The 17,837-nt window shown below is 38.0% G+C and overlaps 1 protein-coding gene across 1 annotated transcript in view; it reads left to right on the plus strand.

Annotated features, from left to right (window-relative positions):
* Positions 1–6,596: 6,596 nt before the first annotated feature.
* The window catches only part of SEMA3E (semaphorin 3E), a 134,503-nt gene continuing 123,262 nt past the window's right edge, over positions 6,597–17,837 (plus strand). Inside the window, exon 1 of the mRNA XM_008629588.2 lies at positions 6,597–7,431. Coding sequence (XP_008627810.1) covers positions 7,317–7,431 — 115 coding nt within the window. The 5' untranslated portion in view covers positions 6,597–7,316. The remainder of the gene's footprint in view (positions 7,432–17,837) is intronic.

Below are 17,837 nucleotides of genomic sequence, written 5' to 3' on the forward strand. Positions count from 1 at the left end.
AGCAAAAGACAGTCAGTCAGACCAGAAGTTCCCTTACACAGAGCATGGGTGCAGGGAGGGTGTGCACGTACAGTAAAGTGGTTAGAAACACAGCAATGGATTTTGTGGTTTTCTCCTTTGAAAGTTATCATCTGGTTAGTGCTGGGATTTCTGAAGACCTCAAGGGAAATAGATTGTTCAGTTCTCACCACACTGGGGTCTCTTTTCTTGGAGAGGTTTTGTACAGAGTCTGAAAGTTTTGAGATCTCCCTCCAAAGCTCCCCGCGGCTGCAGTGAGATCAGCGCTGCTCACCAGGAACTGCTGCAAAACACTGGGGATTTGTGTGCTTCAGTAGTTGGCATCCCAGCACCTGGATGTTAGCTGCCTGACAGCTGCAAAGGGATTCTAAGCAGTATATATACCTAGGAACATCCTTAAGCCAAAGGAAGAATTAATGCTTTAACCACTGTGACACAGAAGAATATCCGCTAAGCTTTTCTGTGTATTGAAGTTGAATACAGACGGCTCACTTCCAAGTTAAATGCCAAAAGAGTTTCTTTAGATTTCCTTCATCATTCCCTCAGGTTTTGGACCCACATTGCTTTAATGAGAAATCTAATGCATTTCTGAAAGCAGATTATGTCCCACAGATGCAAATCACAGCATATACAGCTCTGTGTTTTTGGTATCTGTCATGGAATATGTCTTCCACTACCAGGAGTACATAAAAATACAAACTAACTGTAACCCAGGACTTATGTCCAGAACAGATGATGTCATCACCTTGCTCAAATAGGAATGTGGAATCTTTTAGTGAGCAATAAAATTGGAATTGATTTTTAAATATTTTGCATTTTGCATTTGCAACTCTAAAACCTGCAACTGATTTGTGGTGAAAATGGTTTATTTTTTAACCAATGTTTTTAATTTCACCTTAAGATGATAATTGCATGAATTGATGGGTTCAGACAGAAAATGTGTATGTTATAATTTTGCATGTCTGATCATGGAAAGAAAGATTTTGTCTAACCCTGTCTTCAACAATGGGCAAACCACTTATTCTTCTGTAGAGAAATCAATAGCTAAGAACTGAGGCCACTAAATGTCACCTTGAAGGCATAAAACATCATCATGCCTTAACTAGTTATTTGTTGTTTTGTCTTCTTTTTGAATGATGAAGAACCAAGAAGCAATCCACTGGAAGCAAAATTATGTAAAGGGAGAGCTAAACGGTATTCACATTGATAATTTGGGATAAAAAAGGGAATCATTAACCTTTAATAAAATATATTCCTCATTCTGAGTTAATAGGAAATATTTGATAGATATAATTACTTAATATTAGACTTCTGACCATTACATTTTTATTTCCTGCTCAGTGATCAGGATAGGAAATATGTCATGCCATATTTCATCTTCATCTTCAACAAACAGCAAACTGTTTCATTTTTTTCTTTTGCGAGACTTCAGTAATTATTTAGTAGCAAAAATATAATAAAAAATACATTCCCCTAGAGAAATCAGTAATTTGATTTTCATCCATAACTAACCATACAGGTTGCTGTGACCCATGTACTAATTGTAAGTCAGGCACATGGAGTTGATTTCAGGAATAAGATACACAGATATGCCTGGTTTTTTTAGTCTAATCTATAAAGAAATACATTAAGAGGTCTGCATTCGAAAAAATAAATGTTTATTCCATCTGTTTTTTATAGGTTAGCCAAAATACTCAATCTATGTCCCAAGCAGTATTGACATTCACCTGTAATTAGGCATAGAAATGATGTTACTGCAAACAACAATGTTCCAAGGACAGTGTGTTACTATATTTACCCGTCAAAACCCTGTCCTTCCTGAGTTGAGGAATGTAATTTAATTCAGACTCTTTTTCTTCCACCAGAACATTAATTTATCATGTAATTTTGTGGCTAGGTTGAAGCAGAGGCTCATGTTCAGTCCAACTCTTATTCTTAATGAATATTGTCTAAATTTGATCTTGGATCAAAGAGAATGCACTGTGTATAAAACAAGAGAAATAACACTTCCCAGTTCTGGAGATATCTCATATAAACACTTATAGTTTCACACAGGGTTAGGGTCCAATTCCTGATGACAAAAGCAAAGACCTGAAATATTTCTAATCTGAAAATTCCACAGAGGACCATGTCTTATTATTATTTACTGTTATTTCCTTGTAACAAACATGAACTGGCAGCATTCTTCTGCTATCAGTTAGCATATCCTCCAGAGGGTCAGTGGGGTCATCCAAGTGGTGGTTCTGCTCCTTTTTCATTGAGAGAGATTCCAGAAGATATTATTGAGAGATTACTCACTTGTTGGATCAGCTTTTTCACTTTCTTCTTGTGTCTTGTCAGCACTCTTAACTAATACGTCCAGAGAATTTTTTATGGGTAGACTGGGAGTTAGGATGCTGGGGTACCTGACATGCAGTTTGGTATTTCTCCCGGTACTGCTGACGTAAGGGAGACAGCGACCAGCTAGTAACAGAGACTGAAGCAGACATGAATTCCCACCTCAAAGGCAGAGATAAGACAGAGTTAACAATTACATGATGTATAGAACCTTCCTTCAACTCCTACGTTTGTTGTAAAAATTTCTGTATGACAGAATTTGAAAGTCAATGTGTCAATACAAACTGCAATGCCCAGTGGACAAGTGGTGACATAGACAAAGATTTAAAGATGAAGGACTGTAAAAGAAGTTGTTATTTAAGTGCCTTTTAAATATTTTTGCATTAAATAAATGAAGATATCATTACCTGTGCACTACATCTACTGCAGGTTCTGTACCAATGCAGACATAGGTACCATTAACTGGTGAAGGCCACATAGCTCCGTTTGGGGTTGCTCAAGTTCTTTAGATCTGCAGTCACAGTCAGACAGAGACAGAAAGGAAGAGAGAATTCCTGCTTTGGTTCAGTGTGCTGTCATCAGAAGAAGGAGGAAAACTTGTAACTTTTAAACCTGGTTTTAAGTTATGGTTATGGCAAATTTTGGACCACCCCAGCTTTAAATTTTCTAAACATTTCATTTTGCTTTATGGTTATAATGTTTAGAATTAGTTACTGGTGCTAGTAGCTGCAGATCTACTTATTTATGTCATGCTCCTGCGTTTACATTTCACTCTATCAGTTAAACCAGTTCACACAATATGTCAGAAGTATTTTGTGTTGGAGTTCTTAGATTTACAAGCTCGATGATTTCATTATGATTGCTCTGGATCTGCAGCAGCTGTAGCAAATCAAACTATGGTTCACAGACTTCACATAGCAACTCACAATTAATTTGTAGTTATTTTAATGGACTTCTTTACTGTACATAAAAAATGAATATGTATACAGCAACCTTTGTTTTCCCCCCCTTCAAAAAAAACTCATCATCTTCCTCTTCAGGATAGTGTAGTTATAGGGATTCTACACTTGCAATCAAGTATACGGTTTGCATTTGTATTTTCAAGTACTCTTTACTTACAAGCATGTTTCCAGGCATTTTTTTTACTTATCTGTTAGCATTTACTTAAATGGCAATTTTACTACTGAAACAAACTCAGGTTTGACAGACGTTTGTTGTATTTGCCTTATTAAAGAGAAAACAAGGAGTAAACCCACCCTGTTTACCCTTCAGAGACCCTTGCACTGTACTACATGAGGGCTCCACAGCCCTGGGGCTTTGTGTTTGTACTCATCTAAGACAGAATCCTAATATTTGAACATCTGTGTTGCCATCCTTCTACCTACTGTTTAAAACTGTATAGGAAAAAGTCTTCCCAAACACCCCTTGAGGCAAGACTGTGTACCTATTAAATTGAAAAGATGCTGAGGTATAGAGCTTGACTGCCTTGCCTGAGGCCACACATTTCTCTTGGGTTGAAATTGTGTGTACCTTTCCACCACTTGCTTTGCTACAAAACTTGTTGTGTAAGGCTGTAAGGGCTTGCAATCCTCACACAGCAATTTGAGAATTACAAAGAGAGGATTCACCCTGTGAGAACACAAACTTAGGGAAAAATGAATCTCCTGTAGGTACTGATATGTGAATTTTCCTTTTCTATTGTTAGGTTACTTTCCAGTGAAGGCATCTTTCCCCCTGCCCAGCAGCCATTCCCAGATTTCCCATGCCAGCACTTCTTGCTGACAGCCAAAGCCTGAACACTGAGCAGCAGCTCCAGCTTCTGCCTCTGTGTCTTTGCCCCAGCCCTTCCCTCGGCAGGCAGGGAAGGAGCCTGAGGCACCCACGCAGCCCACCCTGCTTGAGAATCAGATTTCAGACAAAAAAGCTTTGTCCTTGGGCACAAATATGAAAATCAGCTTGTTTGGGTATTTCTGACTCCTCTGGAGCTCCAGCTCTGGGTCACGTTGTGTTTGTAGGGAGCCAAGGAGTTGTGTAATGGCTGGAATATGTGGGGTTAGAAATGCAAGTGAGTGCATGTAAGCTCAGGTTGGTGGGGGAATTGCCCTTATTTGTATGCGTGCATTTGTTTGAATAGACCTGCTGCACCCTATCTCTTATCTAAATACAAAACAAGGCCCATAGCTTCTAGCAGCTCCCTTGTGCCTTCCCTCCTCCACTTGCCTTTCCCCAGCTGGAAGAAGAAAATAGAACTTTAATGCTGGGGAAATTGTTTTGAATTTGCCACACAAACCCTTTTGTACCATCTCAGGATAACTGAAGTGTACCTATTCAGTATGCTGAGCATCTCAGATGCCAGCTGAAGCCCAGGAATATTAATAAATAACACCATGTAGCAGCTTGGAGAGGAGCTCTAGAGAGAGGCAAGATTTGAGATTTTGCACTAATATTTGCTTTACTCACTGAATATGGTTTTAGCTTTCATAGTGTGAGCTCACATTTGGATTTTGTGCCCTTTTTGAAAATACATATCATAAATAAAAAGAAGCATCAAATGTTCCACAAGACCTTTCAAAGAAAAAATTCCATTTGGACTACTTCAGAATCAGAAATGTTTACATTTTGTAGGGTTATGATGATAGAGAATGAGTCTTTGAGAAATGTCTTAATTGTATGCTTGTGGGGTGGTTTTGGTTTTCATTTTTTTTTAGGAAAAATGCGACTATTTCAATAAGAACTCACAAAATCACAATCAAAGGAGAGTCTTCACTAACCTTAACAGGCACCAGATCATGCTGCTCTACAGCAGATCTTAATGGTCAAAGGCAGAGTATTTGTATGCCTCACTGTTACAGAAAGGTGCCAGTAATAACAATCCCATCAGGTGGATATAAAGTCATCCCTGCTGAGGTCTGTGCTTGGAGGCAGAGCCTGCATTGCCTTCTCCACCGACAAGATCTCAAGTACTCATGCTGAGCTACTGCTAGACAGCTGGCACATCAGCATAAAATCCACTGCAACCTGCAATTGTGTGCAAGAATTGGAGCAAATAGCTGTGTGATTTAGCTCGTGCTCCCATGGTTCAACTGCTGCTGGCGCAGCTTCCAGCTGATTCAAAGCAAGCCCAGGTATGTGTACGTGACCTGCTCTTGGAGAACTCACAGGTAGATATGACCTGCTCCCTGCTCCTGATTATACAGCAGCCTCCAGGAGTCCTTGGGCACTCTGATGATTTACTTCTGTCTTTTCACCAAAGCTGCATTTTTTTTCTCTGTCCTAGGAGTTCATATATTTTATTCTTCTTGAACAGATCTGTCTTCTCCCATCCATGTATCCTGCTATTAAATTTATTAGCATTTCATTCTATTATTGTTCTGGGTTCTTTTCAGTTTGCTGGCATACAGACATGTCTTATTAAATCTTTCTCTCCAGATATTATTATCTCTGGTTGACTACCAATTTTTTTTGAGTGCATTATTGTCAAATGCATACATTAGTTTTCATTTTCCTTTCTTTGTGATTCTTTTTCTGTAAAAAAACAATGAGGAGTATAAAGACTTAACATGACTTTAATGCTTCATCCTATTAAAAAGTGCAATTGTTAATGTCTAAAATGCACCTTGCATAATCCTAAATGGTTATATGCATGAGATCTTAATTACAGAGAACTTTATTCCTTAATTAATGTATTCCAGACATCTGTAGTTTTGATGTATAAAAATCTTGCCATGGGTATATTTTTAAGTTACACATGCAAAAAAGAGATGAAGTTTTCTGGTACTTGTTAGCAATGTAAGAGGTAGCTGCTTGGCACTTTCAAATCTGATGCTGTTAATCATCACAGTACTTTGATCAGGCTTTTATATTTTTTTAAATACTTTGCAATCACACAGGCATCTAGTCAGAGAAATAATTTTACTGACATATATAGATGACCTAGGGTTCCAGACTTACAGACATTTAAAATGCAAAGGGGAGAAGCTACTGTGTGAAAGCACAAAAGGGGGAGGGGGGGAGGGGGGATGTGTAAAAAACAGATCCTTTTTCTTTAACGTGAGCAAGTATAAAGTATATACAACTCGACTCTTTTTACCCTGATCCACTTAGGAGCATGCTGTTTAACGATGCAAAGTGATAATGTACTTAAATGGTTAATGCAAGGGTTGATCCTCCTCTAAAACTGCGCTGGGAACAAAAGCTGAAATGACTTTTGGAAAGGGAGGGACAGGAGGAATTCTGACCCTTCTCCTGGCGCTTTACAATGTGAAACCACAAATCAGTTGAGGAATCAGTGCACGGCACGTGGATTAAAACGCCTCCTAGAAGCAGCCGGTACTGTACATTGCCTAAACCCTCCCTGAACTTTCTCAGTGAATACAGCAGCCTGACAGCCCGGCTTCCCGCTGGGTGGATCCTGCAACTCCAGGAGGGAATGGCACTTCTTGTTTTTAATTAGCAAAGGTGAAAGGTGAATTAAAACTAGCTGTTTGGCAAGTCAGAGCAAGGGGCTGAGTTCTGAAGATCACCAAGGAGGAGGGTGCTTTCTCTTTTTTTCCTTTTTTTTTTTTTTTCCCTCCCTCCTTCTCTGAATGAATTGCCTTGCAGGAGGGACTGAAAATACAGCTTCTTCCTGAATCCACTGGCAGAGTTACTAAAGACAGCTCAAGACACAACACTGCAGAGTAACGCCTTGGAATGTCCTCGCACTTTATAAACAATTGTCCTAGGGAGGGAATATTTTTACATGACATTTGCACAGCTTGACAAATGGCTAGCTGAGGCTGTGTGCTGCTCTGATGAACGTTGAATTTCCCACAGAGACACCCCACAAACTGACCAAAGAGAGAGATCTAGCTGCACTGGCAAAGTAGAAGTGGAAGTTGAAGCCTTAAAAACACCTCACCAAAACAACAAACAAACAGCAGCAGTTAAGTGAAGAGAGCAAGAAATTTATCTTGGGCAGGATGGCATCTGCCCAGCACCTTCTAATCCTGGCACTATATGGCTTGTTACTAGAGTTACCAGCTGGATGTCACACAGCAGATACGAGGCAACCAAGGTTACGTCTGTCACATAAAGGTAGGTCAGTGTGTCAGGTTTTTAAAGACTTTATGCTAATGCAAGTTCATTGACTTCGCTGAATGTATTGCATGGGATTAAATTATGGTCCTTTGATGGAGTAAAATGATCCTGTTCAGAAATCTTGTGAATTGTTTCTTTTTACTAAACTGCATCCTAGATTAAGTTTACTGAATTCTGGAAGACTTAAGGTACTTGCAGCGATGATTTTAGACTGCTGAAATATTCTTCTACCTGAAAGTGTGTTAGATTTGCATGTCATTCTCTCTTACTCTCCATGCTGTAAGAAGGCTGTCAGGTCTCTTAATAAGAGGCAAAGAACTGGAGAAGATAACCTGAAATTATTGCTGAATAAATGTGCATCATATAACCCTTGAACAATTAAATGTGTGTTTCACTTTTAGAATTCTGTCTGTCTACAAATGTAGCTGAGGCAAAAGGACTGAATTCCTGTGCAACCATATGATTCATTTTCTAAACAAGCAAGTGCCATCACACTATAATTAAAATGAGTAACTGCCAATGTAAGTCTGCTTGCAGTTTAACTGAGTTACCCAAAGAAAAAAATGTTATTTTTTCTGACATATTTATGTAGAATACTTATAACTTTTATTTTTGTTTAAAATTATTTAAGTCTCAGTTACCTGAAGCCTGAAGCACTCTTCCTTAGCTCCTTCAGTGTCCCTGTTCTTTTCTGGATTGCATGTGATTTAAACTCTTCCTTATTATTTGGGTTTAATCCTGCATATATAAAAAAATACCTGTGCATAGCCATGGCATTTCAGTTCTCTGCAGCAAGACCTACATTTGTAGATTATACACTTAGACAGGTATGACAGATAATCATTACAAAAGGAGAAAAATATGTAATTCTGCAAGATAAACTGATGATTGGCCAGGATGTTTGGATATTACCTCTTATGCACAGATGAAAAGAAAATGCCTTTTTGCTGACATAGTTGGGAATGAGCAAATTCTAATTTACTCAAGAACATTTCGATGGCTATACAAGTGATAACTGCATCAGTGTGAAGTACATTAGAATACCTACTTTAAGAATGGCTAAGATTTAAGAATTAGTAGCAGCTAGAGCTCCATGAGTCTACAGCTTTACCCCAAACAAGGTTTAATTGTGTTTTATATAGCAAGCTAAATTACCAATTATAAGGAAGGGAGAAGCTGAATAGGCTAATTGGTCTGAATATCTTGCTAGAAAGCTATAAGAAATGGGGTTTGCTTTTACAGGGCAGTGAAATGTTCTAGAGAAAGAAGTATTTGTCATGGAAAGCTGTCTTGTAAGTAAAAAATTAATGGCTCTAAATGAAATAAATTATATGACCCCTTTTAACATATAAACCACTTTTTTTAACCTATGGTTTCAGAGTACAGTAGGAATGAGTGCCAAATGCTGATTGTATAATCCTTTAGTATCTCTTACTGTTGAAAATGTGCATTTGAATATTGATTTATTTCTAGATGTAACTACTAGGGCTATAGTTATTATTGGTATTTTTTTGTTTGTGATGGGGTAAGGGAGATGAGAAAAGCACAGTAAATGAGACAAATAGACCTAGCGTTATGTTGGTTCAGGACTTTAGCTTAGCTGGCTGTTTTGGCAAGCTCCCCGCTATGGTACTGCAGCTATTAACTGCTTCTCTGCTCACTTGTAGTAGTAATTGCTTTCCAATGGTTGGAACCCGTGTACATTTCACTGCATACTGCTCCTCTTTTCAGCAGTGAGCCAGTAATTTGGCCACAACACATCATAACTCTGATATCTTCAAAGAGATCTTAAAACACCCCTTTCTCACAGAGGACCAAACCTTCCCTGCTTGATGGCAGTTCCCTCAGATCCAATGACACAGAAAGATCTGTCCTCATAAATTCCCTACAATGGTCACACACATCACCATCTTATACTTCACCTTGTACAATACCCTGTTGCATTTTTCGCACTTAGGAAATGTGACTGATTTTACAAGCAGTGTTGCAGTCAGGGAGTGCCTGACCACATATCCCCAGCCAAGGGCTGGAAGTGGCATATCTGCCTGCCACCCTGGGAACAGCTACTGCAACCCTCCCAGCCAAAAGAATGTAGCGACCAAGCATGAAGACAATGAGCAAATGTCACTGCTGTCCTCACTAATCAAATAGGAACAGCAGGAGGGACCCTCATCTTAATTGCATCTGCTCCAGAGAAAGGCTGCTGTGGGTACCAGAGAGGTGTGGGGTAGTCACAAAGAGGTGGCCGTGCACCCCTCTGTAGAAAGTTGCTTCAGCCTGTCCTGTGAGTTGCTGTTGTGGTACTGATGATGAAGCCTGTATGTGTAAATTTTCAGTGTGGAGTAGCTGTAGCTTCAGTTAAAAATTTCACTGCAAAGACCCTGAAACATGAAAGTCAGCAGGCCTGCTAACTACCTCCCTTTGGAACTGCAGATGTTGGTGGCTAACTGGGATTCAGGCCCTTGCAAGACAGGCTAGTGCTAGCTGGAAAATTAAAAGCTTCTGTGATGAGTATGACGAGGTTACGGACATCAGAAATTTTTTTGTTATGGAAGGATATTTAAAACTAGTCCATTTTAAAGTCTTGTTTCCTTAGAGTCAAGAGAAAGCTTCCACAAATTAGAAAGAGAGTCTCCTTTGATTTCTATAAATTCATAAATTATCTCTTTAAATTCCTTTTAAAGTGATGCGCGGTGAAAGTGAGTTAGTGGTCTGACAGTGAAAGGGAACCTTTTGCTCTCTCAGCAAACCAGACCTTCACCTGCAGTGCACACATGTCTCCAAACCCACAGCAACAAGACCAGGTCCTAACCCTTGCAGAGGGGGTCGCCTGATGGATAGGAATACCACAATCCCCCTGCCAATTAAGGGATATATTGTGCAACCCCTGTTTGACTCTACGGCCATTTTCTCTGCTTCAGTGGGAGTTAATGAGAGTCCTGCATTCATTAACTACTGGTAAACCTGTCAAGTCAATGCAAACGGTAATGGTGATTTTTGTTAAGGTAGATGATGGTCTTTATTCACAGTAAACCCAAATGTGAATTTTGACATTCCTTTATGAGATCGGAATTGATCCTATAACCACCTAGCAGTCATTTCATGGTTCCAACTTCATTTTTAGTAAGTTGAGATAGGTTTATATCCAGAACTTGAAGGTGTATTCCTCAAACCATCATCTTATGTCTATTAGAAAATGTATACTGCAGTTTATACCACTTGTGGTACTAGTGTTACAATTGCACTAAAGGTTAGTGCTTGAAGATGACCAACTAAGATCTATGTACTCCAACAGCTTCATGTAGATTTGTAGAGATAAAAATGTGTCATATCTTGATTAATATTACAGAGAAATAGATTTCTACATTATTAAGTTATAGGTTGACAACTTCATTTAAAAATCATTAGCTCATTTTACATACAGTACATACTCTGGCTAATGAGGTGTTAATGGAAGCCAAGCTTCAACCCCTATTCTTTATAGGCTGCTGGTTAAATTCTTTCCCAGTATCCCACAGTTTGAGTTCTCGCAATGGGAAGTATATAATTAAGGTGAAATCAGCACACACTGCGTGCTAAAAAGAAACTATTTACATTACAGATTGAAATGGATTGGGTTTCCAGAGGACAGGAGGGATATATTTATATAAGGCTAACAAGGCTACACTAGAAGCATGTGGGCCTGAAAGGCCCATGAAGGATGTAATTGTATAATTCAAGCATTATTCATGGTTTGCTTTGTATTTCTAATTGGTTTTGGATTCTTTTCTTTTCCTAGTTCATGAATATGGTAAAGAACAAAGGTAATACAGTATGAAAATGAGATATTGAGCCTTTAGAGCGGTCTGTACAATTCTGTTGCATCAATGGGGTCTGGTTTATGTGCAGCAATTTGCACATCTTGAGGGATCTATTTTCTGTTTTACCCACTACATTCTATTGAGTGACTTGAGGGATTTTGGCATTGCCTGACCTCAGGTTGTGTAGCTATGTACTGGACACTGCTCTTATCTATCAGAAGTGTGGTTAAGAAGCAGTTGCGCCTGCCTTACCCATTGAAGTATATTTCTTTTACCTGTTGTTGGAACTGCTTGCAACTTTCTACACTAGAGTCAAGCTGCAGCAGGCAGAAGGAGCAGACTGAACTTAGAAGGAAATCATCTGGGTTAAAAAATGTATTCTCCGAGCACAAATATTTCAAATAATAGCATACTGCTAAGGAAGGGAGAGTGGAAATGTTGCAGACAAAAGCTGATACTCTCCATGTTCATAGTCAGATTTTAATACGAAAAATGTGTAATATAAAACATTTAATGTAAAAGAGTTTAGGTTTTTTAGGGCTGACTAATCATCTTTGAGGGCTGCTGAGGTCTGTTACAGCAGAAAAGATGTTTCATTGACATTTTCAGGAACCAGACTTTCAGTGCACCTACTTTAACTTTCCTGATATTTGCAATTTAGAATTTATTGTAATAAAGATCAAGAGTTCCACCATGCTTATCCATGATACCTTACTCTGTTTTCTAGCTAGAGGGCAGTAAAGTTTACTCAGGGGCTAACAACTACATTGAATAACAAAAATGTGGGGAATGTTTAGACAGTAATTTCCAAATTGTAATGTCGACAAATATATTTAATACGAGTATAATATTTTCAATTAGTAATCACCTGGCCGCATAAATCGTGGCTAATTAATGACCAGCCACATAACCCATAACTGAGTCATGGCTGAGTCAATTTCATATGTGAAAATGTTTACTATTTTTAACAGCTTTCACTTGTTTTGAATGACTAGGAAAGACCAGTTTTCCTAACAAAGCAAATTGAAATCCAATAAAGATGTTAATTCATCCTAGATGTAAATCACCTTGACTTTGTACCAGGATAAGGAATTGACTTGTGGTCTTTGCTCTACTTATAGTCCAGAGAAGTCTATGTCCAAAAAAAATAGATGATACTGTATATGTATAAACACACACACACATATATATATATGTATATGTATCTGTAAAATGTGTGTGTATATACATAACAGATTGAAGTTTTGATATTTCTTACATTGAAATAAAGAGCAGTAAAATTCCAAGCGTTTAGGAGCTAATGGCCTTTATTATGGCTCCACATCTAAATGTGCTGGGATATAAGGGCTGATAACCAGAATTATGAGTGTTTGGGAAAAAAAAGTGATGAGTAATGTTTTATAATTCTCAAGGCCCCATAGAGCTCAATGTCAGCTTAAAAATATCTTAGGAAAAGATGCACAAGTATCTCTAGGCCACTTAGGAGGCAGAGAGGAGAGCTTTTGCATCTCCCACTGGACAGGCAACTGATTGTCTACCAACAGTTAGGACAAGATTTAGGTTTATTATTCACCCATATCACTAGGGATGACTGCTAGGAAGCTCAGGAGTGCTTACGAGTAATCCTGGTGTGACTTGCTCACTGAGACAGGAATTTTTTGGCAGAGAATTCATGCTAGTTCCTTTCATAACTGCATTTTGTTGACAAAGGCTGCTGTAAGTCTTGCTGTAGCAGAGCTCTGAAGTGATAAGCACCACCACCGGGGATGCAAGGAGCAAACAGTTTGCAGCCTGACATCAATCACTTTCCTGCTCTTGCTTTAAAGAACTAAGTACCATCTGAAGGTGCAAGACCAGAATATCCTGCATGTTGCTGCTTCTCTGCAGTTAACTCCCTGCTTTCAAAGTGATAACACCATCTGCTATTTTAAACTCTTCATCAGATATCGTACTCACCATTATTTCACTGAAAGCAAGTGTTATATTTTACTTAAATGAAAACAGGATTAATGCTCTTTACGTGATTTAAGGGATGGTGTGCAAGGGTGAGCATCCGTGTCAGGCCTTTTGATAAACTTCTGGTCAACAAATATCCTAAAATGTGCAATAGAAATATTACATATTATTAAAATTGCTGCCCTGGTTTTCCTGGTTTTCTTCATGTAGCCAGGCAAATATGACGAATTTATAACATGCAGACAGTGTTAATTGCAAAAATCATAATTTCTTGAAGAAATTCATAGCCTGCAGGGATAAAGATAATAATCTTTGTTTTACAGGGGAAAATAAAGCCCTCTTGAGCACACTATTTAAAATGTTTTGTGTTGGTTAGTTAATGTTTAGCATTTATTTAAATCAGTTAAGGATTCAGAATTAAACATGAAAGAACATGTTGAAAGAGAAAAAGATTGAAAATATTGCATTATAAAAAATAAGTAGTATCCTTTAGCCATAATTTCAAACTCCTCTTAAGAAAGGACTTAAATGATTTTGAGGAAACAATATTTGAGAAGTTTTTTAAATAAACTCCATCTTTAAATTGGTGAAAAATTTAAATTGTCACCATCAATTTGATTTAAATTGTCACCATTCAGTTTGAGGAACTGAATCTACTGAGTCTACTGTATACATTAAAACAAAGGAAACCATCAGGATTCTCTCAGAACACAGTTTTAAAACCAATGTGTTTATCTCACATTGACAAATTCCATTTTTTCCCTTGATCTTGGTTCTTCTGATCACCCTCAAGGCTAAAAATTCTTATTTTGGAAGAGAGATTTCTCCTTCTTAACAACTTCAATTGAAAGCTGACTTCAATGTGCTTCTCCTCTAAGCATCTTCTGTTAGTTTAAGCTATAAATTGATATGCTTTCACTCATCCCTTTGGCAAACTGTTTTATAGCAGTCTAAAGACTGTTTTTTTTCCCTTTCAAAAAAATGTAAAGCAGTAATGTATCATTATGTATCCAGTTTTTTCTTACCCTGTGATGATTTTCATGCCTGTAAAAATCACCAAAGCAAAAGTATTTTAAGATAAATTTTGTTTGGTTTTTTTCATTTTTTAAGACACAATATTACAGATACAAGGAGTGGTTTCTCTGGTTTGTCTCAGGGTTTCTTGGTGACATTTTGATGCTAGATCTCTTCAAAGGGTTTGTGAACTGCAGCACATTACAATCAAGCATCCAAATACACTGCTTAGCTGCAGTGCTCTTGGCGAATGTATAATCTTAGTAGTGAATCTTTTGTTCCTCTTCTAAGTCTCCTCATTCTTATTTTACCTGCAATTTGGAGGGCCTCCAGAATATAATGGCATGTCAAAGGTTCCTTTTACAGTTTCTGTGCAAGTATATACAGGAGGTCTGCAACCACAAAGTTGTCAGGGGGATGGCTGCCAAACATCTTGGCCCTGACATGACACCCAGCCTCTGTGTGTAGCCAATAGCTGCAAAACTTGAGTAACTCATGTAGCTGAGAAATAATTTTTGATGAAATAGAAGTTGAATCTCATTTTTAAATTACTTTTTATTAGTCTCAGGTGAAAGCAGAGAATTGGCAGTTGTTTGTTGTGTCTTGCTACCCTGTCTCGCTAGAGTACTTGGTGTGCTTTATTGCCTCTTCTGTCAACCAGAATCTGCTCGACTCTTATTAAAAGTCAACAAGAGTCTTCCAGTTACATATAATGATCTAAGATTTGTTCCTGAATGCAGTGCTGTGTTTCAGACTGAAACTTCCTTTGCCCTGTGGAAGTGCCAACCTTTGACCTCATAAACTCCACAATATCAGAATCAATTCTGTGTACCAGGAAGCAGCAACACTCCACCATGTTGTCTTTGCTTTCCACAGAAAAACACAGCGCCATAGCACTTTTTGTAACTCACCTGCCCGTTACTGATTGGCACCTGGTACTTAGACCTCCAGTATCAAGGAATGGGTTAAAAACTGGTTTTTTAAACTTCTGCATGTTAAAAAGTCAACACAAAAGAAATTCTGTAACGATCCAATGGCAAAGACTAGTTTGCCGTAGACTTGCAACATTCACAAATTATATTACCTTTCTTGGTTGAATTTTCATATCAGAAACCTAATTGTGAAGGAAACTTTCCAGTCAAGGAAGATTATATGAGAAGCATGAGACTTGTCTGCTTTGTGGGATCTATTACAATATAGTTCAAAGGATCTTTATGAATATATAATGTCAAAATTCACAAAAAAAATTAAAGGCCAAAAATTTCATTAATGAAAAATAAAAAAAGCCCCAGACTCAACCAAAAAATGTCTACTAGCCAAAAATAGAGAGACAAATATATCACTGACAGCTTTTCATATCTCTTTGGCCTGAGCAAAAGATGTTCATTATTTATAAGAATTTGATGACAGGTAATATACAGTACTCTTCAGACTGTGATTTGGCAGGAACAGATACAAAAAAAAGTTGTTTATGATCCTTGTGAAATCATGTTGCTAGTGTTTTTACTTCATCAGTAATGAAGAATTTAGGGGTTTAGGAGATTTGCTTGTTCAGCATTTGCAGTTTTCATTCTCTTTCTATTTTTTTTTAAATCCCCAAAAATCCCCCAAAATACAAAAAAAAAAATACCCATATTTACATATGAATATAGAAGATTCTCAACACATGCTAGATCCCTCTAGCATGATGGTGAGTCTTTCTCCCCCCCAAAATAATTCTCTAAACTAAGGGACCAATGCTGGGAAGATAGGCATTCAGTGAAAGAAGATTTAACTCCTCTTAACATCCTTAATATATCTGTTCTCTACTTCTTCTGTGTTTATTTTCATCTAAAGGATTCCTGACTTCACACTGTGAAGCAATTGAAGCTTCTGTGGGGGGTCAGACAATGGGATTTTTACTGTTGCTAAGTTCGCTTTATAAGCTTTTTCTTCCAACACATTTGTTTAATAGGCCTAGTAAATGGTGAATGAAGCTGTAAATATATGTTTTATTTGTTGATGTGCAATAAACATCACAAGGATGTTGGTCTTTTCTTATTCTGATCTTCCTGACACTGGTGAAAGGAAGTTGTACAAAATGAATGAGAAGTGCCTTAAACTGATTGCAGAAAACAACAGTCCCCACATACCTAAGGGTTGGTACCTTGTTTCTCTTTTAACAGATGGTTTCTCCCAGCAGTGTTACTAAAACTTAATAATAGCAAAATAATAGGTTTCTTGATGTGAGGGAATTATTCCAGATAGCACTATTCACTGGGGTCATCGCTGAAGGTCATTTTTCATCCAGAGAGGTAAAGGTTTGCAAGTGTTGGTCAATTCCATGAGCTCCTGCAACTCTTTATTTATGATTAAGCTAAGTGCTCTCCTGTGGGTGTGTGGTAAAAGCCAAGAGTAAAGGAAAATAAACCCATTCCTTTATATATTAAATATTTCATCTCAGTTGATTGAGAATGGTATGATGCAAAGCTTGAAAATATGTGCTGTCTGGGAGCCCAGAAAGACGTAAGCTGTCTTAGAGATCTTGTTCTTATTAATGTTGTTGCTGAGAAAACATCTTGTCTTTATGTGCCTGTGTTTACACACTAAGTAAGTCATTATTCTCTCTCCTCTGCTTATCTTAGGCATGGCCATGTCCTCCTGCATATTTTCAGGTTACACAAACATCTGGGATAGCAGTCATTTCTAAACACACTACTGAGAAGGTGTTAAAGTATTCAGCAGGTTCAGCACTTATTATAGCTCATAACCAGGCTGTAAACAGGCCCAAGCACTTTACTGATTCCATAGTATTCCTTGTTGAGTGACTGCAGCTTCTATGGTTTAACACTCTAGCACTGCAATGGGTTATTTCATTTCTAGAAGACTTCAATTCTTGTAAATAAAATGCTTCACATTTAGAAGACAAAGTTACAGTAAAGAATGTTCTTCCAACAACAGCTCTGAATATGGTCCTTAAGTTCTGCTGCTAAATATATGAAAGCTTTATTACAATACCAGAACAATTAGTAAAAAAATAGAACAGAGGCCTTATTTCACTAAGTACTCCCATAAACTTTTGTGACTAAAAAGTTGACAGGATATTCCTTGCTCCTGACCTTATTCTCTGAAAGAGGTGATCCATTTGGTCATTGCATTTCACCTGGAGGTGTATTTCTGTCTCTCTTGAGTTTAGAGGGAGAGTAACAGTCAGCTTAAACCAGAGTCCTCACATTTCAATAAAGGTGGTTAAGATGGACTTGGGATGAATGTCTGAGGATAGGTCTAGCATGCTAAACATGCAAGGATAAAACCCTTTGGCTAAGAATGACTTACTGCAGAGTTTACAAGCTGCAGCACTATTGCCTTGATAAAGTATAAGTGAAGATATTATTACTAAGTAGTGTGTCTTTGATCTAATAATGGTCTGGAAGAAGAGGATGGAGGCATAGTCATTTGAGCAGTGACCTGAGCAGTGTAAGTGGCTCCCAGAGCTGCTGGACACAACTATCTCTAGACCACAGTAATGACTGTTGTGCTCTGCACCTGCTTCCATGCACAATATGCTGATTTAGATTAAGCATGACATGCTTAGGTTAAGCAGCTTTCAGAACAGTTTAAACCTAATTGATGTACTATTGCATTGAAATAGGT

This window comes from Corvus brachyrhynchos, unplaced genomic scaffold, assembly GCF_000691975.1.
Source record: "Corvus brachyrhynchos isolate BGI_N302 unplaced genomic scaffold, ASM69197v1 scaffold50, whole genome shotgun sequence".
NCBI lineage: Eukaryota > Metazoa > Chordata > Aves > Passeriformes > Corvidae > Corvus > Corvus brachyrhynchos.